The sequence below is a fragment of the Notamacropus eugenii genome, chromosome X, assembly GCF_028372415.1.
Source record: "Notamacropus eugenii isolate mMacEug1 chromosome X, mMacEug1.pri_v2, whole genome shotgun sequence".
In the NCBI taxonomy this organism is placed as follows: Eukaryota; Metazoa; Chordata; class Mammalia; order Diprotodontia; family Macropodidae; genus Notamacropus; species Notamacropus eugenii.
Window position 1 is genome coordinate 9,805,035 of NC_092879.1, and position 20,450 is coordinate 9,825,484.

The following is a 20,450-nucleotide window of genomic DNA, read 5'->3' on the forward strand; positions in this document are numbered from 1 at the left end:
CTTAGGCCCCACCTGAGAAAAGCTGTGTGAGGCTACAGGCACCACCCTAGGGGAGTTAATGGCTTACAAGGGACGAGATCTGCAGTTGGGCTTTGAAGGCCAGGCCAACCAAAAGGCGAGAGGAGGGGCCCCATTCATGCACGTTCCAGCTTCTTGGCTGGGGCCGGAAAAAACCCTTGAAGGCAGCAACCATCTCTTGTTTGTACTCCCAGGGCCTAGCCTGGCCTAGCACCTCATTTGGGATGGTTGTCACATATGTGGTCTAGCACTTCACTTGGGATGGGTGTTGCATACAGATGGAGGCACCTCCATGGGGATGTGTCCCATAGGTGGCCCTGCGCCTCCATTGGGATGGGTGTCCCATACGTGGCCCTGCGCCTCCATTGGGATGGACACCTCCGTTGGGATAGGTGTCCCATATGTGGCCCTGTGTCTCCATTGGGATGGGTGTCCCACACATGGCCCTGCACTTCCATTGGGATGGGCATCGCAGACATATTTGGTGTATGGCTTTGAATGGATTAATTACACAAGAGGAGACAAGGAGGGCCAGGAGAATGGCCTTAATAAGGGGGAGGTGATGCAGAGGGCAGATGCAAAAGGAGGCTGGAGAGACCAGCCAGGCGGCTGAGGGAGGGCCTCAGGTTGCCCGTCACTCACCTTGGGAGCCCACAAACCTGAAAGTGCTATTGAGAAAACCCCAGGGGTTTGAGCAGTGAGGAAGAGGAGGAAGCTACTATAGGCCAGGCCACTTCCAGTGCACTGAGCTCTCAGTACCAAGGAACATTTAGAGGTAGACATAAGATTGGCTACTAGTGGGCTGGGACAGAATAAAGACAGGGTACCTGGGAAAGCAGTGCCAGAGACAGGTGGAGGGAGCAAAAGGGAGCTCATCCCCAGAGCTGCCTTCATCCTGAGGGTTGGACAGGTCCCCTAAGTCGTCACCTGTCCCCAAGCAGAGTTGGGGCAAGGCCAGACAGTCCCTCAGTAGCCCTTTCCCTGTGAGCTCTTATAGGTCCAGTAAGATCTCACTAGCGGTTCTTAGACCCTCAGTAAAGGAGCCAAGAGTTTTGCCTTCCCTTCCCAGGCAGGAACCACCCACACATACAGTTACCCAAATGCTCTCCAGGACTAGCCTCTCAATCCCATTCAACAATTGCTGGAGGGCAAAGTACCCCCCAGGTAGCAGAGTGGGAGGATGGCACAGAGATTGCTCAGGTCTAGACCTTCCCCTCTAACAAGAGGAGCCCTGGGGTGCCTCCTAGCACTCGGTCCCTTGCTCTCAAACGTCACTGCCAGGCCCTTGTCCTTTAGGCTGCAGGGCCCCCCACTAGGCGGCTGCTACTCCTGCTTCTTTGCCCCTTTCTCAGTCCTTGTTCTTCCCCTCTGCCCAACCATCACCACTACTGCTGCGCTAACCCTGCTGAGCCTTGCAAATCTCACTGAACTCCCCCTTTTACTGCACACTTCACCCGGGCCCTGCCTGGCTCCCCTGCCCTGCTCCCTGCCTGGCTGTGCTAGCATCTCCCATGGGGTGAGCATTCTCAGTCGTCAGGAAACTTCACTCAGAACCTCAGTGCCCCACACACTGCTGCTGGGGCAAGGGTTTCTCTTCAATTCCTTCTGCAAATCCTGGGAGGAGGGAGAAGGCAGCTGTGTTGCCAGGGCATGTGCCCATCTTTAAGTGGAGAGGGGCTGATGATGCACACTCACTGCTACCACTGGGCTGGAAACTGCCCCTCACACAGCCCCCCAGGCACCCCACAGTGCTCCCCCAACCTTTTGGAGACTCTGATTAACAGTTGGCCTCACCCACTCCAAGTGAGGAAGGCAGATCTGCTGGATCAGGGTTGCCCTGACACTACGGAGAAGGAGCTACTTTCCTGCCCACTGAGAAACTCCTCCCCTTCTCCCTTTGGGACAGATGGGGGCTCCCTTGGCTGTGCTTGGGGAGTCATGGAGGGGGGGACCACAGGATCAGCCAAAGGCCCAGGCTCACTGTCCTGCCCCTGCCCCACACCAGGCACTGGCATCGGCCCTACCATCCAGATTGGCGAGGAGACAGTGATTACTGTGGATGCCAAGGCTGCTGGCAAAGGCAAGGTCACGTGCACAGTGTGTACCCCCGATGGCACGGAAGTAGATGTTGACGTAGTAGAGAACGAAGATGGGACTTTTGACATCTTCTACACAGCCCCCCAACCAGGCAAATACATCATCTGTGTCCGCTTTGGGGGCGAACACATTCCCAACAGCCCCTTCCAGGTCATGGTGAGTTGGGCCTTGAGGGAATAGGCAAAGGGTATGGGCCTTCCTCTGCTGGGCTCGCCCAGTCCCCAACAGTCTGCATGTTTGGGATTTGGGGCTTTTTGGTCATTCCAGGGATGGCCCTCCCCCTGCTTCAGTGGACAAAGGCCCCAACCTCTGGGGAGGCTGTTCACATTCTCCTACCCTTATCCCTTCACTGGCTTCAAGAAGGTGAATGGTAGAACAGTGATGCAGTGGAGAGGACATTGATTGGGTTAGGGCTCTGAAGACTCTTGGGCTCCTCACTACCTATGGCTTGGGTCAAGGCCCTTCCCTAATCTGGGCCTCATTTTCCTTAATCTTCAAGTGACAGGGGTGGCCATTAGACCACTGCTCTGCCTCTATAGCTGTGATCCTGTGTGTGTGTATGTGTCTATCTCCAACCCAAAGTTGTTGGCTCTTTTCATACAGCACACCCAGAAGGCATAAATGTCTTCTTTTTCCTGGGCTACAAGTTGGGGAGTCTGTGTTGTGACCTCCTTTGTTCTGGAGTAGGTCTCCCCATGTGAGAGTGCAGTAGATAGATAGACCCCTTTATCACTGGGTTGTCCCAGCGTCCCTTTTTCCTGGACTTTGGAAAGACCAGGAACAGGAATCCAGGTCAGGTGTGACAAGCCATTCCCTTTGGTTTCCAAGGGGAGGCCCTGCCTGGCACTTTCTGACACCACATGCTGCATTCCCCTCCAGCTTCCAGGTACCCAGGTACTTTCCAACTGAGGCCTAACTCTGGGGTAGGCTGAAGATGGGGCTACTTCCTGTTTTTCCTCCCCTCCCTCCTCCTCCTCTAGTTGAGCATGGTGAGGCCCTGTACTTCAGTGGCCTGTCTTTTGGTTGAGCGTCCGGGTGTTCCAGATGGAGGTTATCCCAGGTGGTTTCAGCTAGCCTGTCTACTAATGGCCTTCTTTCTCCCACCAGGCCTTGGATGGGGACCAGCCCACTACTCAGCAGATGCGTACCCAGCAGTTGTCAGCCCCATACTCATATGCACCAGGCGTCCAGCAGCCTTGGGTATGAGTCCATTTGCTCTCTTTAAAAACAGAAGCAGAGGCCACTCTCAGCTAAGGACCTGGACCCTATAGCATGTGGGCCTTCAGTTCTGTCACTGACCCTTCTAACCCAGGGGAACAGTGAGACTATAGGGGTTCAGTCTGCAGGATGGTGAACAAGAAGGATCCTGGGCTCCAGCCCAGGGCTTCTTTCTCTATTCCAAGAGTGCTCTTTTCTCATTGGGCTGGGGAGAGGTCACTTAGTCACCCTCAGTGGGCCCCCAGTTTGCCCATTGGAAAGGCATTCAGTCTTAAGAAGCCTAGTGTAAATGCCAATGCTGAGGGTACAAAGACCAAAACTAAAACGGTCCTTGGCCTCAAAAAGCTTATAGTCTACTGGACCAAACCACTGGGATCTGAGGAACTCCTGAGGCAAATGAGCATGACAGAGGTCATGCCTCTGTTCAGAGCACTTGTGCCTGGTCTGGGATGGCATGTGGCCAGCCAGAGGGCTGGTCTGTCCTCCATGGGCCTGACTTCAGCTTCCAGCCAAGGACTGGGACAAGAAGAATTCCCAATTTGGGGGAAGGAGAGACACATTGTCTCTTTCCGTGGGCCCCTCTGAATCCGATTCTATTTCAGCACTCCTCCTTTTGGCCCAGCCCTGGTTCTCTCACAGCTGCCACCTCTAACCTGGAGCATCTTATCTCTGTTTTCACTTTGTAGGCTGCAGAACGGCCATTAGTGGGGGTGAATGGGCTTGATGTTGCTGGCTTGCGGCCTTTTGACCTGGTCATCCCCTTTACCATTAAGAAGGGAGAGATCACAGGTGAGGAGGAAAGCAAGGGAAGAGGAGGGCTAGAGCCTGACTGTGGACCTTTGGGGCAACAGCTAGCTCTTCCTCATGGGGGCTGAGTAAGGCCTTCTCTAGACATCTCTAAGGTCTCTGGTCTCTGCAGGGGAGGTTCGCATGCCATCGGGCCAGGTGGCAAAGCCTTCCATCACAGACAACAAGGATGGCACTGTAACTGTGCGCTATGCCCCCACTGAGGCAGGCCTCCATGAGATGGATATACGCTATGACAGCATGCACATCCCAGGTGAGCCTGACTGCTGTGCTTTCAGTGCTGAGTGAGCTTTGACATTGTGGGCAAACAGAACCTGTGAAGCTTTGAAGAAGCCTGGCTAAGAAAGGTTTCAGCACTTGGGCAGGGGCAGAAGGTAGCTGAGTGGGCCTCTAGATTGGTGAAAGCAGCAGGGTGGGCTCCAGCTTCCAGGGCACCAAAGACCCAGCCTTGCTGAACTCCTAACCCTACCCACAGGAAGCCCATTGCAGTTCTACGTGGACTATGTCAACAGTGGTCATGTCACTGCCTATGGCCCAGGCCTGACTCATGGACTAGTGAATAAACCAGCCATTTTCACTGTCAACACCAAGGATGCAGGAGAAGGTAAGGAGGGATAGGGGCAGGGAAGGCTGCCCTCTGGCTGGTTTTGGTTAACACAATACTTTCTCATCTTGGTTTTGGGGATTATAGAGCAGGTATTCTCTAAGTTAAAGGTAGTGGTCAACATGGTGTAGTGGATAGAGGGGCCAGGTCCAGCCTCCAATTCTGGAAGACCTCGCTTCAAACCCTGCCTGTGACACAAACTGGGGCAAATTCCATTGGAGGAGGGGGTCCATACTGATGAAATTACGGGTTTCTACACTTACAGGAAACTCAGACCCTGTAATGAACTTGTGTCAAGGTCCCCCAGTGAGTTAGTGGCAGAGCTAGGAGTGGGCCCTAGTTAGAGTGTTGTCTACTAGGTCAGATCATATGACTTTTTAATGGAGAGGTAGTGTGACCTGATGGATAGAGTACTGGCCTTGGAACAGGAAGACCTAGGATTGAATTTTACTTCTGGCCCATACTGACTCTGTGAACTTGGACAAGCCTCTCAACATTCTAGGCAACTCCCTAAGGCTCTAAATTGCAAAGGAGATGGTGGCCTGCTTTAGGAGAAGGAATCTCATCTAAGAGATTCTTTCCTTCCCTAACCTGAGCCTATGATCTTCAGCATTCAGGTTACAACTGTTGTAAGATGAAAGTCTGACCACAGTAGTCTGTCGAGCTGCTTTCTGGTTTTCCCCGAAATTCTTATCAAATAGAGAACTCCTTCCTAACAGCACACAGCTAGTTTTTGGAATCTCCACAGCATGGCTGAGCCCTATAGACATGTGTCTTGAGACAGTAGGCCCTGGCCCCATTTCTTCTTTCCAGACAGTAGCATGCTGTCCCCATATTAATTTTTTTACTTACCATGTTGTATTCCCTGCCTCCTCCTCTTCATTAGAATATAAGCTCTGCCAAGGGCAGGGACTGCTAAACTCTGTGTGTGTGTGTGTGTGTGTGTGTGTGTGTGTGTGTGTGTGTGTACATGCACATGTGCACATGCATGACACATAGGTGCTTCACAAAGGCTTATGGGATTAGAGTGAGCCTTCGGGTCATCCCTGGAAGACTTGGGGCTCTATCCAGCCAGTATAGCACAAGGGACCTCTCTTCTCTCTGGACCCTCTGGGCTCATGGTATGTCTCCTTCAGGGGGCTTGTCCTTGGCCATTGAGGGCCCTTCAAAGGCCGACATCAGCTGTACAGACAACCAGGATGGAACCTGCACTGTCTCATACCTCCCAGTCCTCCCAGGGGACTACAGTATCCTGGTGAAATATAATGACAAGCACATTCCTGGCAGCCCCTTCACAGCCAAGATCACAGGTATTGGTCCAGGGGGCTCAGGGCAGGGCTGAACTAGGGAGAGAAAAAGCCTAGATGAGGCCATCTTTTGTTGGGGGAGGACAAGAGAACTTCCATGCTCCTAGAGCAGTCAGGGGACTCTTAGATCATTAAATCTCATTTTAAAGATGTAGGAAACTAGGGTCAAGGGAAAGGAATTGACTTGCCATGAGTCACGTGACAGTCTATATGAACAGGCCAGTTCTCCCCCAACACAGAGTAGCAAAATGTGAAATCTCAAGTTGAATGTATGTTCTCTTCACATCTAATCAAGGAAAATGTCCCGGATGAAGAGATGGGCCAAATCTTTGTTTTCCTTCTAGCTCTGTCATTTTTTCCCACAGGTGATGATTCCATGCGCATGTCTCACCTGAAGGTGGGCTCTGCTGCTGACATTCCCCTCAACATCACTGAGACGGACATCAGCCAGCTTACAGCAACCGTTGTACCCCCATCAGGCCGAGAGGAGCCCTGCCTGCTCAAGAGACTACGCAATGGCCACGTTGGTTAGGAAACTCTCGTTTGCTCTCCTCTAGCCCTAGGAACACCAGGGAGAAAGTCCCACGATAGCAGTTTGTAGCCAAGTATTAGGAGGAATTTGCTGGTAACTGGAGCCATCCCAAAGCCAAATAAACTGCCTAGTGGAAGTAGTGAGTGCCCTGGTGCCCCTAGCATTCAAGAAGAGGTTAGGTGACCACTTGGCGGGGTTGGAATGCTCCATGATGTATGTTTGTCAGTACCAGACCTCAATGGTATTGAAAGAGTCAGGGTCTGAAAAGAGCTTCGTAGGCAGGCCAGGAACGTAAGGCTAAATCAAACAGAATGAGATGGAAAGTCTTTGGCTTAGGGGTTCCAACCAATCAACCATGGTTGTATGGAGTGGGGAACAGGGGAGAAGAAGGTCAGACAGAAAGGGAAGACTAGGGGTGGACAGTGATTCACAGGGAAAAGATTTGCACCTCTGCCAGTTTAATATGAGTCAGCAGGCAGTGTAATAGGGCAGCCAGATGGGATTGTGGGCTACATTTACAAAAGATGTGGGTACTCACAAGTGGGGGCAGTCATCCCTCCTTAGTCTGTCCTTGCTGGACCCCATTGGAAGTTTAGCTAAGAGGAAGATTGATAAGCTGGAGTCTAGAAGGATGATTACACCTTGATAAAGATCTGTGACATCTAAGGAATGGTTAAAGGAACTGGGGATGTTTTCTTAGGAAAAAGAAAGATTGGGGGGAGATGCACTTACCCTCTTTAAGTAATCTGCAAGGCCCTCGTGTGCCTGAGGGGGTAGGTTTGTTCTCTTTGACCCCCAGGGGCAGAACCAGAGACACAGTGGGGTTGTCCCAACCAGAGGGCAGTCTCAGTGGGACGGTCCCTCAGGAAGTGGTGGCTCCCTTTGAGAGGTCGGTTTCTTAGGGCCAATTTGGCTAGTGAATTCCCTTCCAGCTATGGAATTCTGGGATTCCTCCATGGGGGATTGACTGATCCCCTCTGAGAGCCTTCCCTACATGGACATGGGTGATGCTAGGAATTGGCCTTCTATTCCCTAATCCATGAACACAGGCCCTGCCTCGAGCCTCAGGGCTACTCAAGAGGAGGTACTTGCCTAGGGGGGAGGATAAAACACTGAGACACAACCAGACTTACCAACAGCTGGAGGAGCAGGGGTGGGAAGCTAGAGGGAGCTTGCTTGCCAGAGCTCCATGGTGACTCTCAACCTAACAGGACTTAAGTCTTCCTCTCCAGATGCCCAACCTTGTTCACTGGGCTCCGTTCTCCCCATCCCAGGGATCTCCTTCGTGCCCAAGGAGATAGGAGAACACCTCGTGAATGTCAAGAAACATGGGCAGCATGTCCCCAACAGCCCTATCACAGTGATGATCAGTCAGTCAGAGATTGGGGATGCCAGCCGTGTACTTGTCTCTGGCCAAGGCCTCCACGAAGGCCGTACCTTTGAGCCAGCTGAGTTCATCATTGACACCCGGGATGCAGGTGACCATGACCATCTGAACTGGGAGGGTGGGGAAGGGAGCTTAAGAAAAGCAGAGTCCTCATTGGACTGCAAGTTCAAAGGAAGGGGAGAGAGCCAGGCTGAGCAAGTGGGCTAAACCTTGTCTTTGTGTGGCCCAGGCTATGGAGGGCTCAGCCTGTCCATTGAGGGCCCCAGCAAAGTTGACATCAATACTGAGGACTTGGAAGATGGTACCTGCAAAGTCACCTACTGCCCCACAGAACCTGGAAACTACATCATCAACATCAAGTTTGCTGATCAGCATGTTCCAGGTGAGCAGTGGACCCTATGGAAGTAACTCTGTGTGTGTGTGTGTGTGTGTGTGTGTGTGTGTGTTGGGGGTGGTGTATCTAAGGCCTGTCTGATGTCACCCACAAGTATGTGTGTATACCACTCTAAAACAGACCAGCTAAGGGAAGCAAGCTAACTAGCAACTTCATGGTGCATTGGTATGATGGTGCCCATATTATACCCAGTGTCCTTCCCTTTTCTCTTGCCACTGACTAACATGGTAGGAGCAGGCAACGGGCAGGGTAGGAGATACGATGTAATACATAACTGAATTCTGCCTTCTGCAGGTAGCCCCTTTTCTGTCAAAGTGACTGGCGAGGGCCGAGTAAAGGAAAGTATCACCCGACGACGAAGAGCCCCCTCGGTTGCCAATGTTGGCAGTCATTGTGACCTCAGCCTGAAAATCCCCGGTAGGTACACCCAAGGTAACCTAACATTAGGTGTAATCTTAGGCAAGACACTTCACTGTCTGGGCCCTTCCATGATCTGCAGTACCTAAGTCACTCCAAAGCTAGAAGAATCTGATTCAAAATAGACAAAAGCTATGGCCCAGGAGGTAAGGCTGGGACAAGGAATTCACTTCCTCTGCCGTTGTAAAGTATGGCAACAAGGGAATGGGGTTCCTGGATCTCAGGGAGGGCAGTGAGGGCCTGGACAAAGGCCAAGGCATTTTTTCTATCACTTCTCCCCACCCCACCCCATTTCCACTCTGGTCCAGGTGTGAATCAGATGGCTGTGAGCTTCCAGGGCCAGAAGGGCAGCTGGTAGAAAGGAAGGGAGGGCACAGACCCCTAAAGCCAGGGGGTTAGAAGAGTTTGGGCCTCTTGAAATAAATACCTGGCCTGACCTATATACCATTTTCCTGCCTTGCCCACTGTCTGTCTCTTCCTCTCTATGATGTCTCTTCCCCCCCTTACAGAAATCAGTGTCCGTGATATGACAGCCCAGGTAACCAGCCCTTCGGGCAAGCCCCATGAAGCTGAAATCCTAGAGGGCGAGAACAACACCTACTGTATCCGTTTTGTACCTACTGAGATGGGTGTGCACACAGTCATTGTCAAGTACAAGGGGCAACACGTGCCTGGCAGCCCCTTCCAATTTACAGTGGGGCCCCTGGGAGAAGGGGGTGCCCACAAAGTCCGTGCTGGTGGGCCTGGCCTAGAGAGGGCAGAAGCTGGAGTGCCAGGTAAGCCATACCCTTGCCCGCACACACAGCCTCCTTCTTCCTTTGGTCAGTGTGGGAGTCTGGGGTCACTTCCTTCACATGGGTTGTTAGCCATCCCTGGGCTAAGAGGGATACTTAGTGGCACTCCCTTGCCTTCATGGAGCCTGTTGTGCCCTCCTAGGAGAGTGTGGAGAGAAAGGAGCAAGGAACAAATTGGGGCATCTGTACTGGGATGGAGAGTGGGGAAACTGGTTCGTTCCAACTTTCTGAGCACATGTTGAATGCCCAGGTTGGGTGGGAGCTGGGTAGCCACCTAGAACAAAGGTCACCACCAGCTGCAATGCCAGTCTGCCAACCAGCCTGACACTCAAAAGAAGAAGGTTGTAGAGGTAGCCTGGAGCCATGGTAGATATATAGTCACCTAGACCTGGGCCTGAATCTCAGTTCTGCCACAGCTTTCTGAGCCCTGTGATCCTGGGCTCATCTGTATAGTAAGGGTCTGCCTTACTGCTACAGTGTATGCTTCAAAGGGTTGTTACAAGGATGTGAGATACACTGAGATGGTGCACATCAAGGCGCTACTATGGCAATGTCAGCTATATGTCCAGTGTCCAGTCCAATGTCCAGGCTTATCATGCTGTCCGAGATAGTGACTTGAGTGTGGCAAAGGTAGGGTTTGAACCCAGGACTTTGCCGAATCTGAGCCCAGCCTTTTATCAACTGTCTGTTGGCACCATTCTAGAAAGGGCAAAGGTGCTGAGCTGGAGCTGTGCTTGGCATCAGTTGCAGCCTCCTGCCCCCCCCCCCCCAAAATACATACACACATGTGCTTCCCCCCTCCCTCCACAGCGGAATTCAGCATCTGGACGAGGGAGGCTGGCGCTGGGGGCCTGGCCATCGCTGTTGAAGGCCCTAGCAAGGCTGAGATCTCCTTCGAGGACCGCAAGGATGGCTCCTGTGGCGTCTCCTATGTGGTCCAAGAGCCCGGTAGGTGGGGGGCAAAAGGGCAGGCCACGCCACGGCGGGCCACATGCCATGGCGGGTTGTGCCTCGTGTAGAGCTTGATGAGGGCTGAAGTCTGACCTGTGCTCCCCACAGAGAATTCCCCACAGGAGCAGTTGGCCTGGCCCAGGTTGCTGTTGGACAGACACATAACTGATTCTTGAGCAGCTGGAGAGGCTTACTCCCCATCTCAGCCACTGCATTCGTCAGTGGTTGGGGCCTATGGAGGAGGGACCAGGGACCCCTGGGGAAAGATGTTGCCCCTGCCCTTAGGAGCCCCTTGATGTAAAGGGCCCCCTCCTTTGGGGAGCCCCTGGTCTGAGGGGAGAGACATGGCCCCTGTCCTTGGGGGAACCCCCCGATCTAAGGGGGGAGACGTGGCCCCTACTGTTGGGGAACCCCCAATCTGAAGGGGGAGACAAGAAGCCCCACATATGAAGGGGATAACAAGGCCCCCTCTTGGCTCTGGGGAGCCCCCTCCATCTGAAGAGGGTGACAAGGCTCCCTCTTGGCTCTGGGGAGCCCCCCCATCTGAAGGGGAGACAAAACCCCCCCATTCTGGGGAACCCCCACATCTGAAGAAGGAGACAAAGCTCTTTGCTCAGCTCTGGGGAGCCCCACATTTCAAGGGGGAGACAAAAATGCGGTTAGAGATAACAGGCAAATGACTTGGTGCCCAAGTTGTTGCATGGCCCCCTAACCTGCCTGTTTCCTTGTGCTACATTGCTGCCTTGCGCCCTCTGCAAGCCAATCTCTGCTCCTGAGACTGGAGGGGAGCAAATAGTAGATGGTTCCCCGCTAACCTGGCTAAAGGAGGCACCTACATTTCCAGAGGGGCTCCTACAGCCCCAGTGCCACCAGCCTCCCTGCAGCTGGGTTTGAGAACTAGTTAGGGTATGGGCCAGGACTGGAGGGGAACCATCAGGGTATGGTTTGTGAGAGGAGTACAGAGTGGGCTTCCCCAAGGAGGGAGATTGCCAGGCAGCTCTGGCATGTAACACCTAATACCTTGTTGTTTTTCCTGCCCAGGCGACTACGAGGTCTCGGTGAAGTTCAACGATGACCACATCCCCGACAGCCCTTTCGTGGTGCCTGTGGCTTCCCCGTCTGGTGATGCCCGGCGCCTTACTGTTTCTAGCCTTCAGGTGAGGCACTGAGAGAAACCATCCCCCAGCAGGGCCCAGCCCCCCTGGGCAGGACATGGGCAGCGCCAGGCCAGACCCTGCCACAGGGGAGAGCCAGGGACTTTCGAGCAAAGATCTGGAGCCTAGGCCCAGGCTGGGGGATCGGGGTAGGGGATCAGCTTGGGGGTCTGTAGGTAGGGGATCTGCCTCAGCCAGGCTAGTGGGGAAAGAGGCAGGAGTCCCTGGTCTGGCCATGCCTTCCCCTGCCCAGGGCTGGCGCCAGCCCCTGCCCACCACTGGGGGTTTTTCTCGTGTCTCAGATCTAAAGGTTTTTAACAGATCTTGGTGCCTTTTGTGTACCAGGGCTGAGGTTTAAAGAGGGAGAGCCTGGCAAGGCTGTGTGGCAGTACTGAAAGTCCTCCCCCCTCCCCTCTCCTCACCTCCCCTGGTCCCACAGTGTGAGAGTATGTGGCAAGTGTGTGGCCTGTGTGACACATGTGTGCCATGTGTGAGTGTGGCTTCTGCTGCCTATCCCAGGGCCCCTTGCTCTCCCTCTTTAAACTGAATTTGCTGCCAAGTGGGTAAGTTGGACAAGGCCTTGGGGCTGCTATTACTACCTACCTACCTCTTTGCTCTCCCCCCACCTCCTCCTACTTTTCCTCAATTTCTCCCTTCCCCTTCAACCCCTCCCTGCTGGAAGGGGTGGGGCTCCTCTGTGCATCCCCTTCTGTACCAAGGCTCCCCATCTCCCTGCCCCAAAACAGCCTGGTCCCCTGAAGGTCTCTAACCACCTGTGCTGTGATTCCAGGAGTCAGGTTTAAAGGTCAACCAGCCAGCCTCTTTTGCAGTCAGCCTGAATGGGGCCACAGGTGTCATCGATGCCAAGGTCCATAGCCCCTCAGGGGCCCTGGAGGAATGCTATGTCACAGAGATTGACCAAGGTGAGGCCATGCTGTGCTGCCATCTCCCTTTTAGCACTTGGCAGGGCAGGGGAGGGCAGAGTCACTTATCTAGTACCCCAGGCACCAGAGCAGCTATGCCACTGGCAGGGGAACACTGACAGGTGATGGTTGTTGAGAAGCAGGTAGGGAGAGTTTTCCCATCTGCTTTTTCTAGAACCCTCACATGTGGAAGCTTCTGAGGGCTCCACTAGATTGTCACATACTAGAGACCATCTAGTACAGCTCTCATTTTCCAGATGATGAGGCTGAAGCCCAAAGAAAGGGAGTTACCTCCACATCCAGCTGTTTGTTACATCATCCTGGCACCCGGAGCCATCTCTGAAGACAAGAGAGGCATGGCTGCCACATTAGACTTACCTCCAGAACTGCTCTGTGTCTGCTGCCACCACCACCACCACTGCTGCTGTGGCTCAGTGTTGCAGTTACTGTGGCTGGGATGAGAGGGGCCATGTCCCCACCCCAGGCTTCCCAAGCAGAATAGCAGTGAATATGTGTTCATGGGGTATCAGGCAAATTTGGCAGTGCAGGAGTTAGGCATGACAAGCAGATACCACCTCTAGGGAGGCCCTGGAGGCCAAAATTTAGCAATGAGGATGCAGGGAAGAGCTTAGACAGTGGCTGTTGGTGGGTGAACTGGGCAGGACCATGGCTGTCCCTCAGGCAGGACCTTGGACCAGCTCTCACATATGTATGGAGGGAAGGGTTGGTGGTATCTCCTTGTTCTCTCATCCCCCTTTCCCTATCAGATAAGTATGCTGTGCGCTTCATTCCCCGAGAGAATGGTATCTACCTGATCGATGTCAAATTCAATGGCTCCCATATCCCTGGGAGCCCCTTCAAGATCCGCGTGGGAGAGCCTGGGCAAGGAGGGGATCCAGGCATGGTGTCTGCCTATGGGGCAGGCCTTGAAGGCGGGGTCACAGGTAGGTCTGTGGTAAGGAAGGGAGGAGGGAAGGTAATGGCTGTGGTTGGAGTAGGCAGAGCTGGCCAGTAAAGGTACAACATGGCCCTCCATGGCCCAGCAGTAGCTGTCCTAAACCATAGCCTTATCTGGTCCTGTGCATATCAGTACCATAACAAAGCTATGGGGGAAAGCCAGGTCTCCTTTTTGAGAAGAAACCACACTTGGCCCTCTGCTGCTGAGTAGTCACCACTAACTTGTTTCAAGGTATGCTCATCCTAGCTGAGAAGAATCACTCACACTCTGACCCAAAAGCTATCTCTCACTAGGCCTTAGGCTCAGTCAGTGTTTGTACTTGACCAGGTTGAGCTGCTTTTCGAGTCTGACCAAGCTCGTGAACTCACAGCTTGGGAATGCCTGAGCTCTGGGAACAGGAGGCCCAGGGAGGCCTGGCTTAAAGTCAGCCAGGTGCTAAATATCAGAGACAGTTCTGGGCTACAGCATCAGCTTGCCAGAAACAATTTGGCAGCTGGCTGAGATGACATCTGGATTTACTTTGGCATCTCAGAGAACAGCAATAAGCTGAAAGGCTTGAGGCCTTGCCTTTAAACGCAGGATTAGTCCCAGAGGGTAGCACCAAGACCAGCAATGGTGGGGAGGTGGGAGAACTGGTTCAACGGGCCAATTAAGGGTGAGGTCAAGGGTCAATATTCTAACAATGAGAGCTGGCCTGGGGAGGTAGTGGGCTTCCCATCACTGGAGAGCTTGAAGCAGCAGCTGAGGCTGGATGGGCTAGGTCGTGTTGGCCTCCCAGTTTCTCTCTAGTATAGTGCTTTAGGGAGCTGGTGAAGTTCTGGGGACAGTGGCTCTTTCCTCTCAATCTCCTGGGATCCCTAGGCAGGCAGGTAGGCTTTCTACTAGTCACCTATCTAGGACACAGTGTGACTGACTCCTGCTTTAAGACCTCCAAACAGCAGCAAACAAGAAAGCTTCCCTAGCCCATTTTCACAACACTAGGAGGTATCACCTCATGGTGGGGAGACTGGGCAGGGCCTCAAGACCCAAGCTCTTCTGAAGCCAAGCTCTGTGCTTGGTCCACTGTATCTTTCTCACTTTGCCACCAATTGCCTCTGTGAAGCACCTCTCATACATGGACACTTTCCAACCAGCTTCAGACCTCCTGCTGCTGCTGTCTGTGAGTGGGGAAGGAATGGGGACACACAGAGAAATACTAATCAGTCATATCTTGTTCCAGGTCAGATCCCAGGCAGGGAATCCATAAGTGTCCCAGGAAGTTTTCTGTCACCATTCTATTTAGCCATGTCACCCAGGCCTCAATGTCCCCCACAGCAGAAAGTCCCTGTTCTTCCTCCAGACTGGCCTCACCTCAGGCCATGACCTTGTCTTCAGAGGGTGGATTGCCTCACCCAAGTAGCTGCTTCAGCTCTCTTGAAAGCTGCTTCTATCTTGTGGAGAGTTTGAGCCCATCCTTACTTGTTCTTTGCTTCAAAACCATGTGGTTCCCTTCCTCCAGATAGATACAGCTGAAGAGAACTCCCAAATTGGTCATTGCTCTTTCTCCCTCTGTTCTCGAGCCCTGAACATCATTGGGGTAGGGCCATCTTGAGCATTCTCTTTCACTCGCACTCCAGAAGCTCAAAGGGGGAAAAAACATTGAGTGTTCAGGGACAGGGCCATCTTGAGCATACCCAGATCTCCCTTCATTCACCCTAGAAGCTCCAAGGGGAAAGTAATCTTGGTGTTCAGGATCATCTCCTTTGCTTTGTCAAGCCCATTCCCCCCTCCCCCTCATGGATCCTCTCTTGCTCACAAATCTCAACAGAAGTGCTAAGGCCCTCTGACAGACAACACTGTCACCTGCCATAGCTGCATTATCTCATGTATCTGAGTCAGAACTAGTGAAGGAGGGTAAGGTTCAGGGGTCAGTAAAAACCTTCACCCCTTTCCCTCTGGGACTACCTTCTTCTTCCCTCAACACTAGGGAGCCCAGCAGAGTTCATTGTCAATACCAGCAGTGCTGGAGCTGGCGCCTTGTCTGTCACCATTGATGGCCCTTCCAAGGTGAAAATGGATTGTCAGGAGTGTTCAGAGGGCTACCGGGTAACCTACACACCCATGGCGCCTGGTAGTTACCTCATCTCTATCAAGTATGGAGGCCCTTACCACATCGTGGGCAGCCCTTTTAAGGCCAAAGTCACAGGTATGGACTTTTATCCCCCAATCCCCCTTGGCCTTGTATTCCTCTCTTCTATTTTCTAGCCTTCTCACACTGTGTCTGCTCCATAGGTCCCCGATTGGTCAGCAGCCACAGTCTCCATGAGACCTCATCAGTGTTTGTGGACTCAGTAACCAAAGGCGAGGCTCCCGTACAGCCTCGAGCCCTGCCCAAGCTCCATTCCGATGCCAGCAAGGTGGTGGCCAAGGGCCTGGGGCTCAGCAAGGCCTTTGTGGGCCAGAAGAATTCTTTCACTGTGGATTGCAGCAAAGCAGGCAGGCGTGGGGGCCTCTTCCCAGAGGGGGCAGGCCTGGGGAGTGAGCGGGCCCGTAGTTAGCCAGCTGCTTTTAGAAAAGGGATTCTGGGGCTGGAGTAGACTCTGAATTGGGAGTGGAGACCAGGGTCCACACTGGCTCCTTCAGTCAAGGCACTAAGTGCTCTTGTGGGGCCCAGAATGTATAAGAATTTTGGGGGGAAGCAAGGTATAAGACCTGAGCCACAACTTAGTTTTCCAGAGTTGCCTGGGGCACGTTGTCAAGAAGCATTTATTAAGCACCTACTGTGTAGCGCAAAACACTGATCCAAGGCAAAAGATAGCCCCTGCCCTCAAAGAGCTTACAACCTAATGAGGGAGACCAAGTGCAAACAGATAACAAAGCAACCCCCAAGTGGCCCCCAACCCCCCCACACACACACACACACACACATAGGATAAATAGATAATTAGCAGGAGGAAGACACTGGAATTAAAAGGAGTTGGAGAAGGCCTCCTATAGAAGCCAGAGAAGTCAGCAGGCAGAATGGAGGAGGGAGAGCGTTCCAGGTATGACAGGCAGCCAGAGACAACGCCCAGAGCTGAGAGGTGGAGGGGCTTGTTGGTGGGACAGCCAGGAGGCCAGTATCACTGAGTCAAAGAGTGTATGAGGGGAATAAGATAAAAAGACAAAGGGTAGAAGGGAGCTAGATTATGAAGAGCTTTGAATCCCAAACAACATTTTGTATTTGATCCTGGGGGTGATAGGGAGCCACTGGAATGTATAGAGTAGGGGAGTGATGTAGTCAGACCTGCACTTTAGGAAAATCACTTTAGTGACTGAATGGAGGATGGACTGGAGGGGAGAGACTTGACAGTCAGATCTAGGCATGAGGTGCTGAGGGACTGCACCGCAGGGGTGGCAGTGTCAAAGGGTGTAATTGAGAGATGTTGCAGAGGTGATGTTGACAGGCCTTGGCACTATATTGGATGTAGGGAGTGAGAAAGAGTGCGGAGTCCAGGATGACTCTTAGGTTGGGAATCTGACGGATGGGAGGATGGTGGTGACCTTTCCAGTAATAAGGAAGGTGGGAGGTTGGGAGGGATTAGGGGGGAAGATGAGGTCAGTTGTACACATGTTGAGTTTCAGATGTCTACTGGACATATGGTCCAAGATGTCTGAAAGGCAGTTGGAGATGGGAGATTGGAGGTCAGAGGAACAGGAAAGGTAGATCTGAGAATCCTCAATATAGAAGATGGTCAATCTATCCATGGGAGTTGATGAGATCCCCAAGGGAAGTAGGATAGAGGGAGGAGAGAAGAGGACTCAAGACATAGTGCTGAGGGATACCTACAGTTAGAGGAAGTGATCTGGAGGAGGATCCAATAAAAGAGACAGAGAAGGAGCAGTCAGAGAGGTAGGAGGAGAACCAGGAGAGAGCAATGTCATAGTTAAGTGACCTGCCCAGGGTCACACAACACTACCAGAGGCACATGAATCCAGGGCTTCCTGACTCCAGGCCAGTTCTTATCTGTGCTAATTCTTTCAAGGAAATGACTTGCCCTTCCCAGACCGAAGAGAGAATTTGGCAGGGGAAAAGGAGAGATGAGCATTTATATAGCACCTCCTGTGTGCCAGGCATTGTGCTAAAAGTCTTACAATGATTATCTTATTTGACCCTCCCAACAACCCTGGGAGGGTGGTGCTGTAGTCAGATGTAAAATGACCTGCCAGGGTTACACAGCTAATAAGGCCAAATTTGAACCCCCATCTTCCTGACTCAACCCCCAGAGTTCTATGTGGCACCCCCTAACTGCCTAGGAGGAGCAGGATTCCAATCCGAATCCATTGTCCCCTGCCCCCACCCCCACATTTCTAGACCAAGTGTTTGGGGTTGGAAACAGAACAGGCCTTGGGAAAAGTCATGTGTTAACAGAGTCCCAGGATATCTATACAGGGCCAGATACGTCTCTCACATATCTCTTGTACACACACAACCCCCAGCCAAGCAGTGTTTAGTGAGTTCTGCTGATTCCCCTGGACATCATGTCCACCCATCTTCCTTTCTCTCCACCCTTGTCACTTGTCGCCCTCAGCCCTTGGATGCTGTTTGGCATTCAGAGCCCTTCGCAATCCACCTCCACTTGAGTGTATCTTACCTCTCTCCATTGTGGCCAGATTGACCTCTTCTCTATGCCTTCCAGTCTGGAAAGCCAGCTCCTTGAGGATGGGCCCTTTTGTCTTGGTAGTCCCCCAGTGCCTAGCACCAGGGCTCAATGGGGGTTGGTGGGCTCTAGCCCAAATTCCTAGAGATTCCTAAATTCCTCTCTCCTGTTCTTAGGTAATAATATCCTCATGGTGGGGGTCCAGGGCCCCAAAACCCCATGCGAGGAGATCTTGGTGAAACACGTCAGTGGCGGCCTCTACACTATCACCTACCTGCTCAAAGAGAAGGGTGACTACACCCTCATGGTCATGTGGGGCGAGGAGCATATTCCAGGGAGCCCCTATCACATCACCATGCCCTGATTTTCACCTCTTCCCCTCCTATTCCACGCCACCTGCCTACCACTTGCTCCTGACCCCCCTTCCCTACTCCCAGTATTGACCTGTGGATCAGTTTACAAGGAGGAGAATTGACCCTCTTCCCACCCCATGACCTCCCATCACCATTTTTCTGGCCTTGTATTCTCTGCAGGCAAAAAGATCCAAGCCCCACTATTGATACAGTGTGAGGGGGGAGGCATGCATGAGTGCATTTAGGGTTATGCCTGCAGAACCCCCCTCCCCCATAGGCCGTGGATGCCTCCTTGCTTCCACATTCACCCTTCCAGGCTGGGGTTGGGGGAGGGATGGTGGCTCTGTCCTTAGAACATAGCCCGCCCCACCCCCACTGTACTACTGGCATGGGCTAGACCGCCAGCCTATTGCTGTGCAGAGGTGTCCCCAGCTGGCTGCTTCTTGCTCCCTGCTCTAGACACATCTCTGGTCCTTAGGCTCAGAAAACAGTTGGGTATTTTTTGTTTTGTTCTTGTTCTTAATTTTTTTGTTTTATTTTGTTCAAAAAACTTTTTGGGGGGGAGGGGGCGTGCAACTGCCACTCCCTTTCCTACCTGAAGGGGAATAAAGTTCTGCTCCAACTCTCCTCCTCGTCTGGGGGGTCCTACTTTCTGCGCCGGTGCCTAATGGAGGGAGTGGGGTGGTAACCCCACAGAACCCATCTCACTTACAACTTTCTGAACATTTGGGGTTTGGACCCTAATCTTGAAGTCAACAGCTCAACCAGTGCACCCCAAAGTGCTGGTCATTTTGTTCAGCTGTGAGTCTGAAGCCTCTGCCAGCTACAGTGGCTTAGACCCTCAGACTTTGGAAGGCAAGGAGATTCAGGGAAGGCCTCTAGTGGGTGTCCAGGGAGATCTAGGGTGAATTTTCAGGAAGGAAGTGAGGAACAGGCTCTAATCCATATGAGTTGCTTCATTCTTTCCACACATTTGTCAGCTTGCTGGTAGACTAGAGCCAACTTGGAAAGTTGAGCAGTGAAATAGACTGTGAAGGGATGGAGGCAGAAGCCTTCTGTCAGGTCTGGGATCAGGTCATACCCACCATCTGGTCTAATACTGAAGCAGAACTCTAGACAAGCACAGGGTTAGCTGGTGGGGCCACTACCCTTAATTGATAACCTCTTATTATTCAATCGTTCCCAACTCTGTGACTCCATGGACCACAGTATGCCAATGCTGTCCATGGGGTTTTCTTGGCAAAGATACTGGAGTGGTTTGCCATTTCCTTCTGCAGTGGAATATGGTAAATAGTGAAGTGACTTACCCAAGGTCACATAGCTTGTAAGTGTGTGAGGCCTCAGGTCTTTCTGACTCCAGGCCCAGCCCTCAGTAACTGCCCTGGGCTTCTCAAATCTAAGCTGTTTGATAGCCTTACTCATTCCATCTCTACCTTGACTGGGACCATACAACAGAGCATTACCTCAACCAGGAGGCTTGGGGGGATGAGAAAGAGTGGGAAATTAGCCCAAGGTTTTTATACCTTCAATTCAACAAACATGAAATGCCTATCATAAAACCAAAAGGGTCTCTGGTCCCTGCTGTTGAGGATTTTATCTAATTGTTACACAACCATTTGATGAGAACTTTCTTAAATGGAAAGTATACACCATCTTAATCCACAGACCCCCAAAAGCTCCAAATGGTACATATTGTAGATTTAAAAGTTCCTAACATCAAGAAGAGGGACAAGGAAGGAGAGAGCACCTTTTATAACTACATGATCAGGCATGGAATGAAGAAAGCTCACAGGAGAGAACATGGATGACCTTGAACTTAAAGTGAACATGTTTTTTACACAGAGTCAATGAAGCTGACATCCAGACAAAAGGTCCAGACAGGTCTCAAGAAATTTACACTATTAACAACCAGATGAA

The 20,450-nt window shown here is 52.3% G+C and overlaps 1 protein-coding gene across 2 annotated transcripts in view; it reads left to right on the plus strand.

The window, feature by feature from the left end:
• The window catches only part of FLNA (filamin A), a 54,989-nt gene extending 35,829 nt beyond the window's left edge, over nt 1–19,160 (plus strand). For both annotated transcript variants that reach the window (XM_072626037.1, XM_072626038.1), the window contains 18 exons: nt 2,024–2,271; nt 3,223–3,315; nt 4,020–4,122; nt 4,253–4,393; nt 4,616–4,744; nt 5,881–6,054; nt 6,417–6,578; nt 7,858–8,061; nt 8,200–8,352; nt 8,659–8,781; nt 9,291–9,557; nt 10,386–10,523; nt 11,568–11,683; nt 12,471–12,603; nt 13,371–13,547; nt 15,528–15,746; nt 15,833–16,036; nt 18,357–19,160. In XM_072626037.1, coding sequence (XP_072482138.1) covers nt 2,024–2,271; nt 3,223–3,315; nt 4,020–4,122; nt 4,253–4,393; nt 4,616–4,744; nt 5,881–6,054; nt 6,417–6,578; nt 7,858–8,061; nt 8,200–8,352; nt 8,659–8,781; nt 9,291–9,557; nt 10,386–10,523; nt 11,568–11,683; nt 12,471–12,603; nt 13,371–13,547; nt 15,528–15,746; nt 15,833–16,036; nt 18,357–18,544 — 2,972 coding nt within the window. In that variant the 3' untranslated portion in view covers nt 18,545–19,160. The remainder of the gene's footprint in view (nt 1–2,023; nt 2,272–3,222; nt 3,316–4,019; nt 4,123–4,252; nt 4,394–4,615; nt 4,745–5,880; nt 6,055–6,416; nt 6,579–7,857; nt 8,062–8,199; nt 8,353–8,658; nt 8,782–9,290; nt 9,558–10,385; nt 10,524–11,567; nt 11,684–12,470; nt 12,604–13,370; nt 13,548–15,527; nt 15,747–15,832; nt 16,037–18,356) is intronic.
• The last annotated feature ends 1,290 nt before the right edge of the window (nt 19,161–20,450 follow it).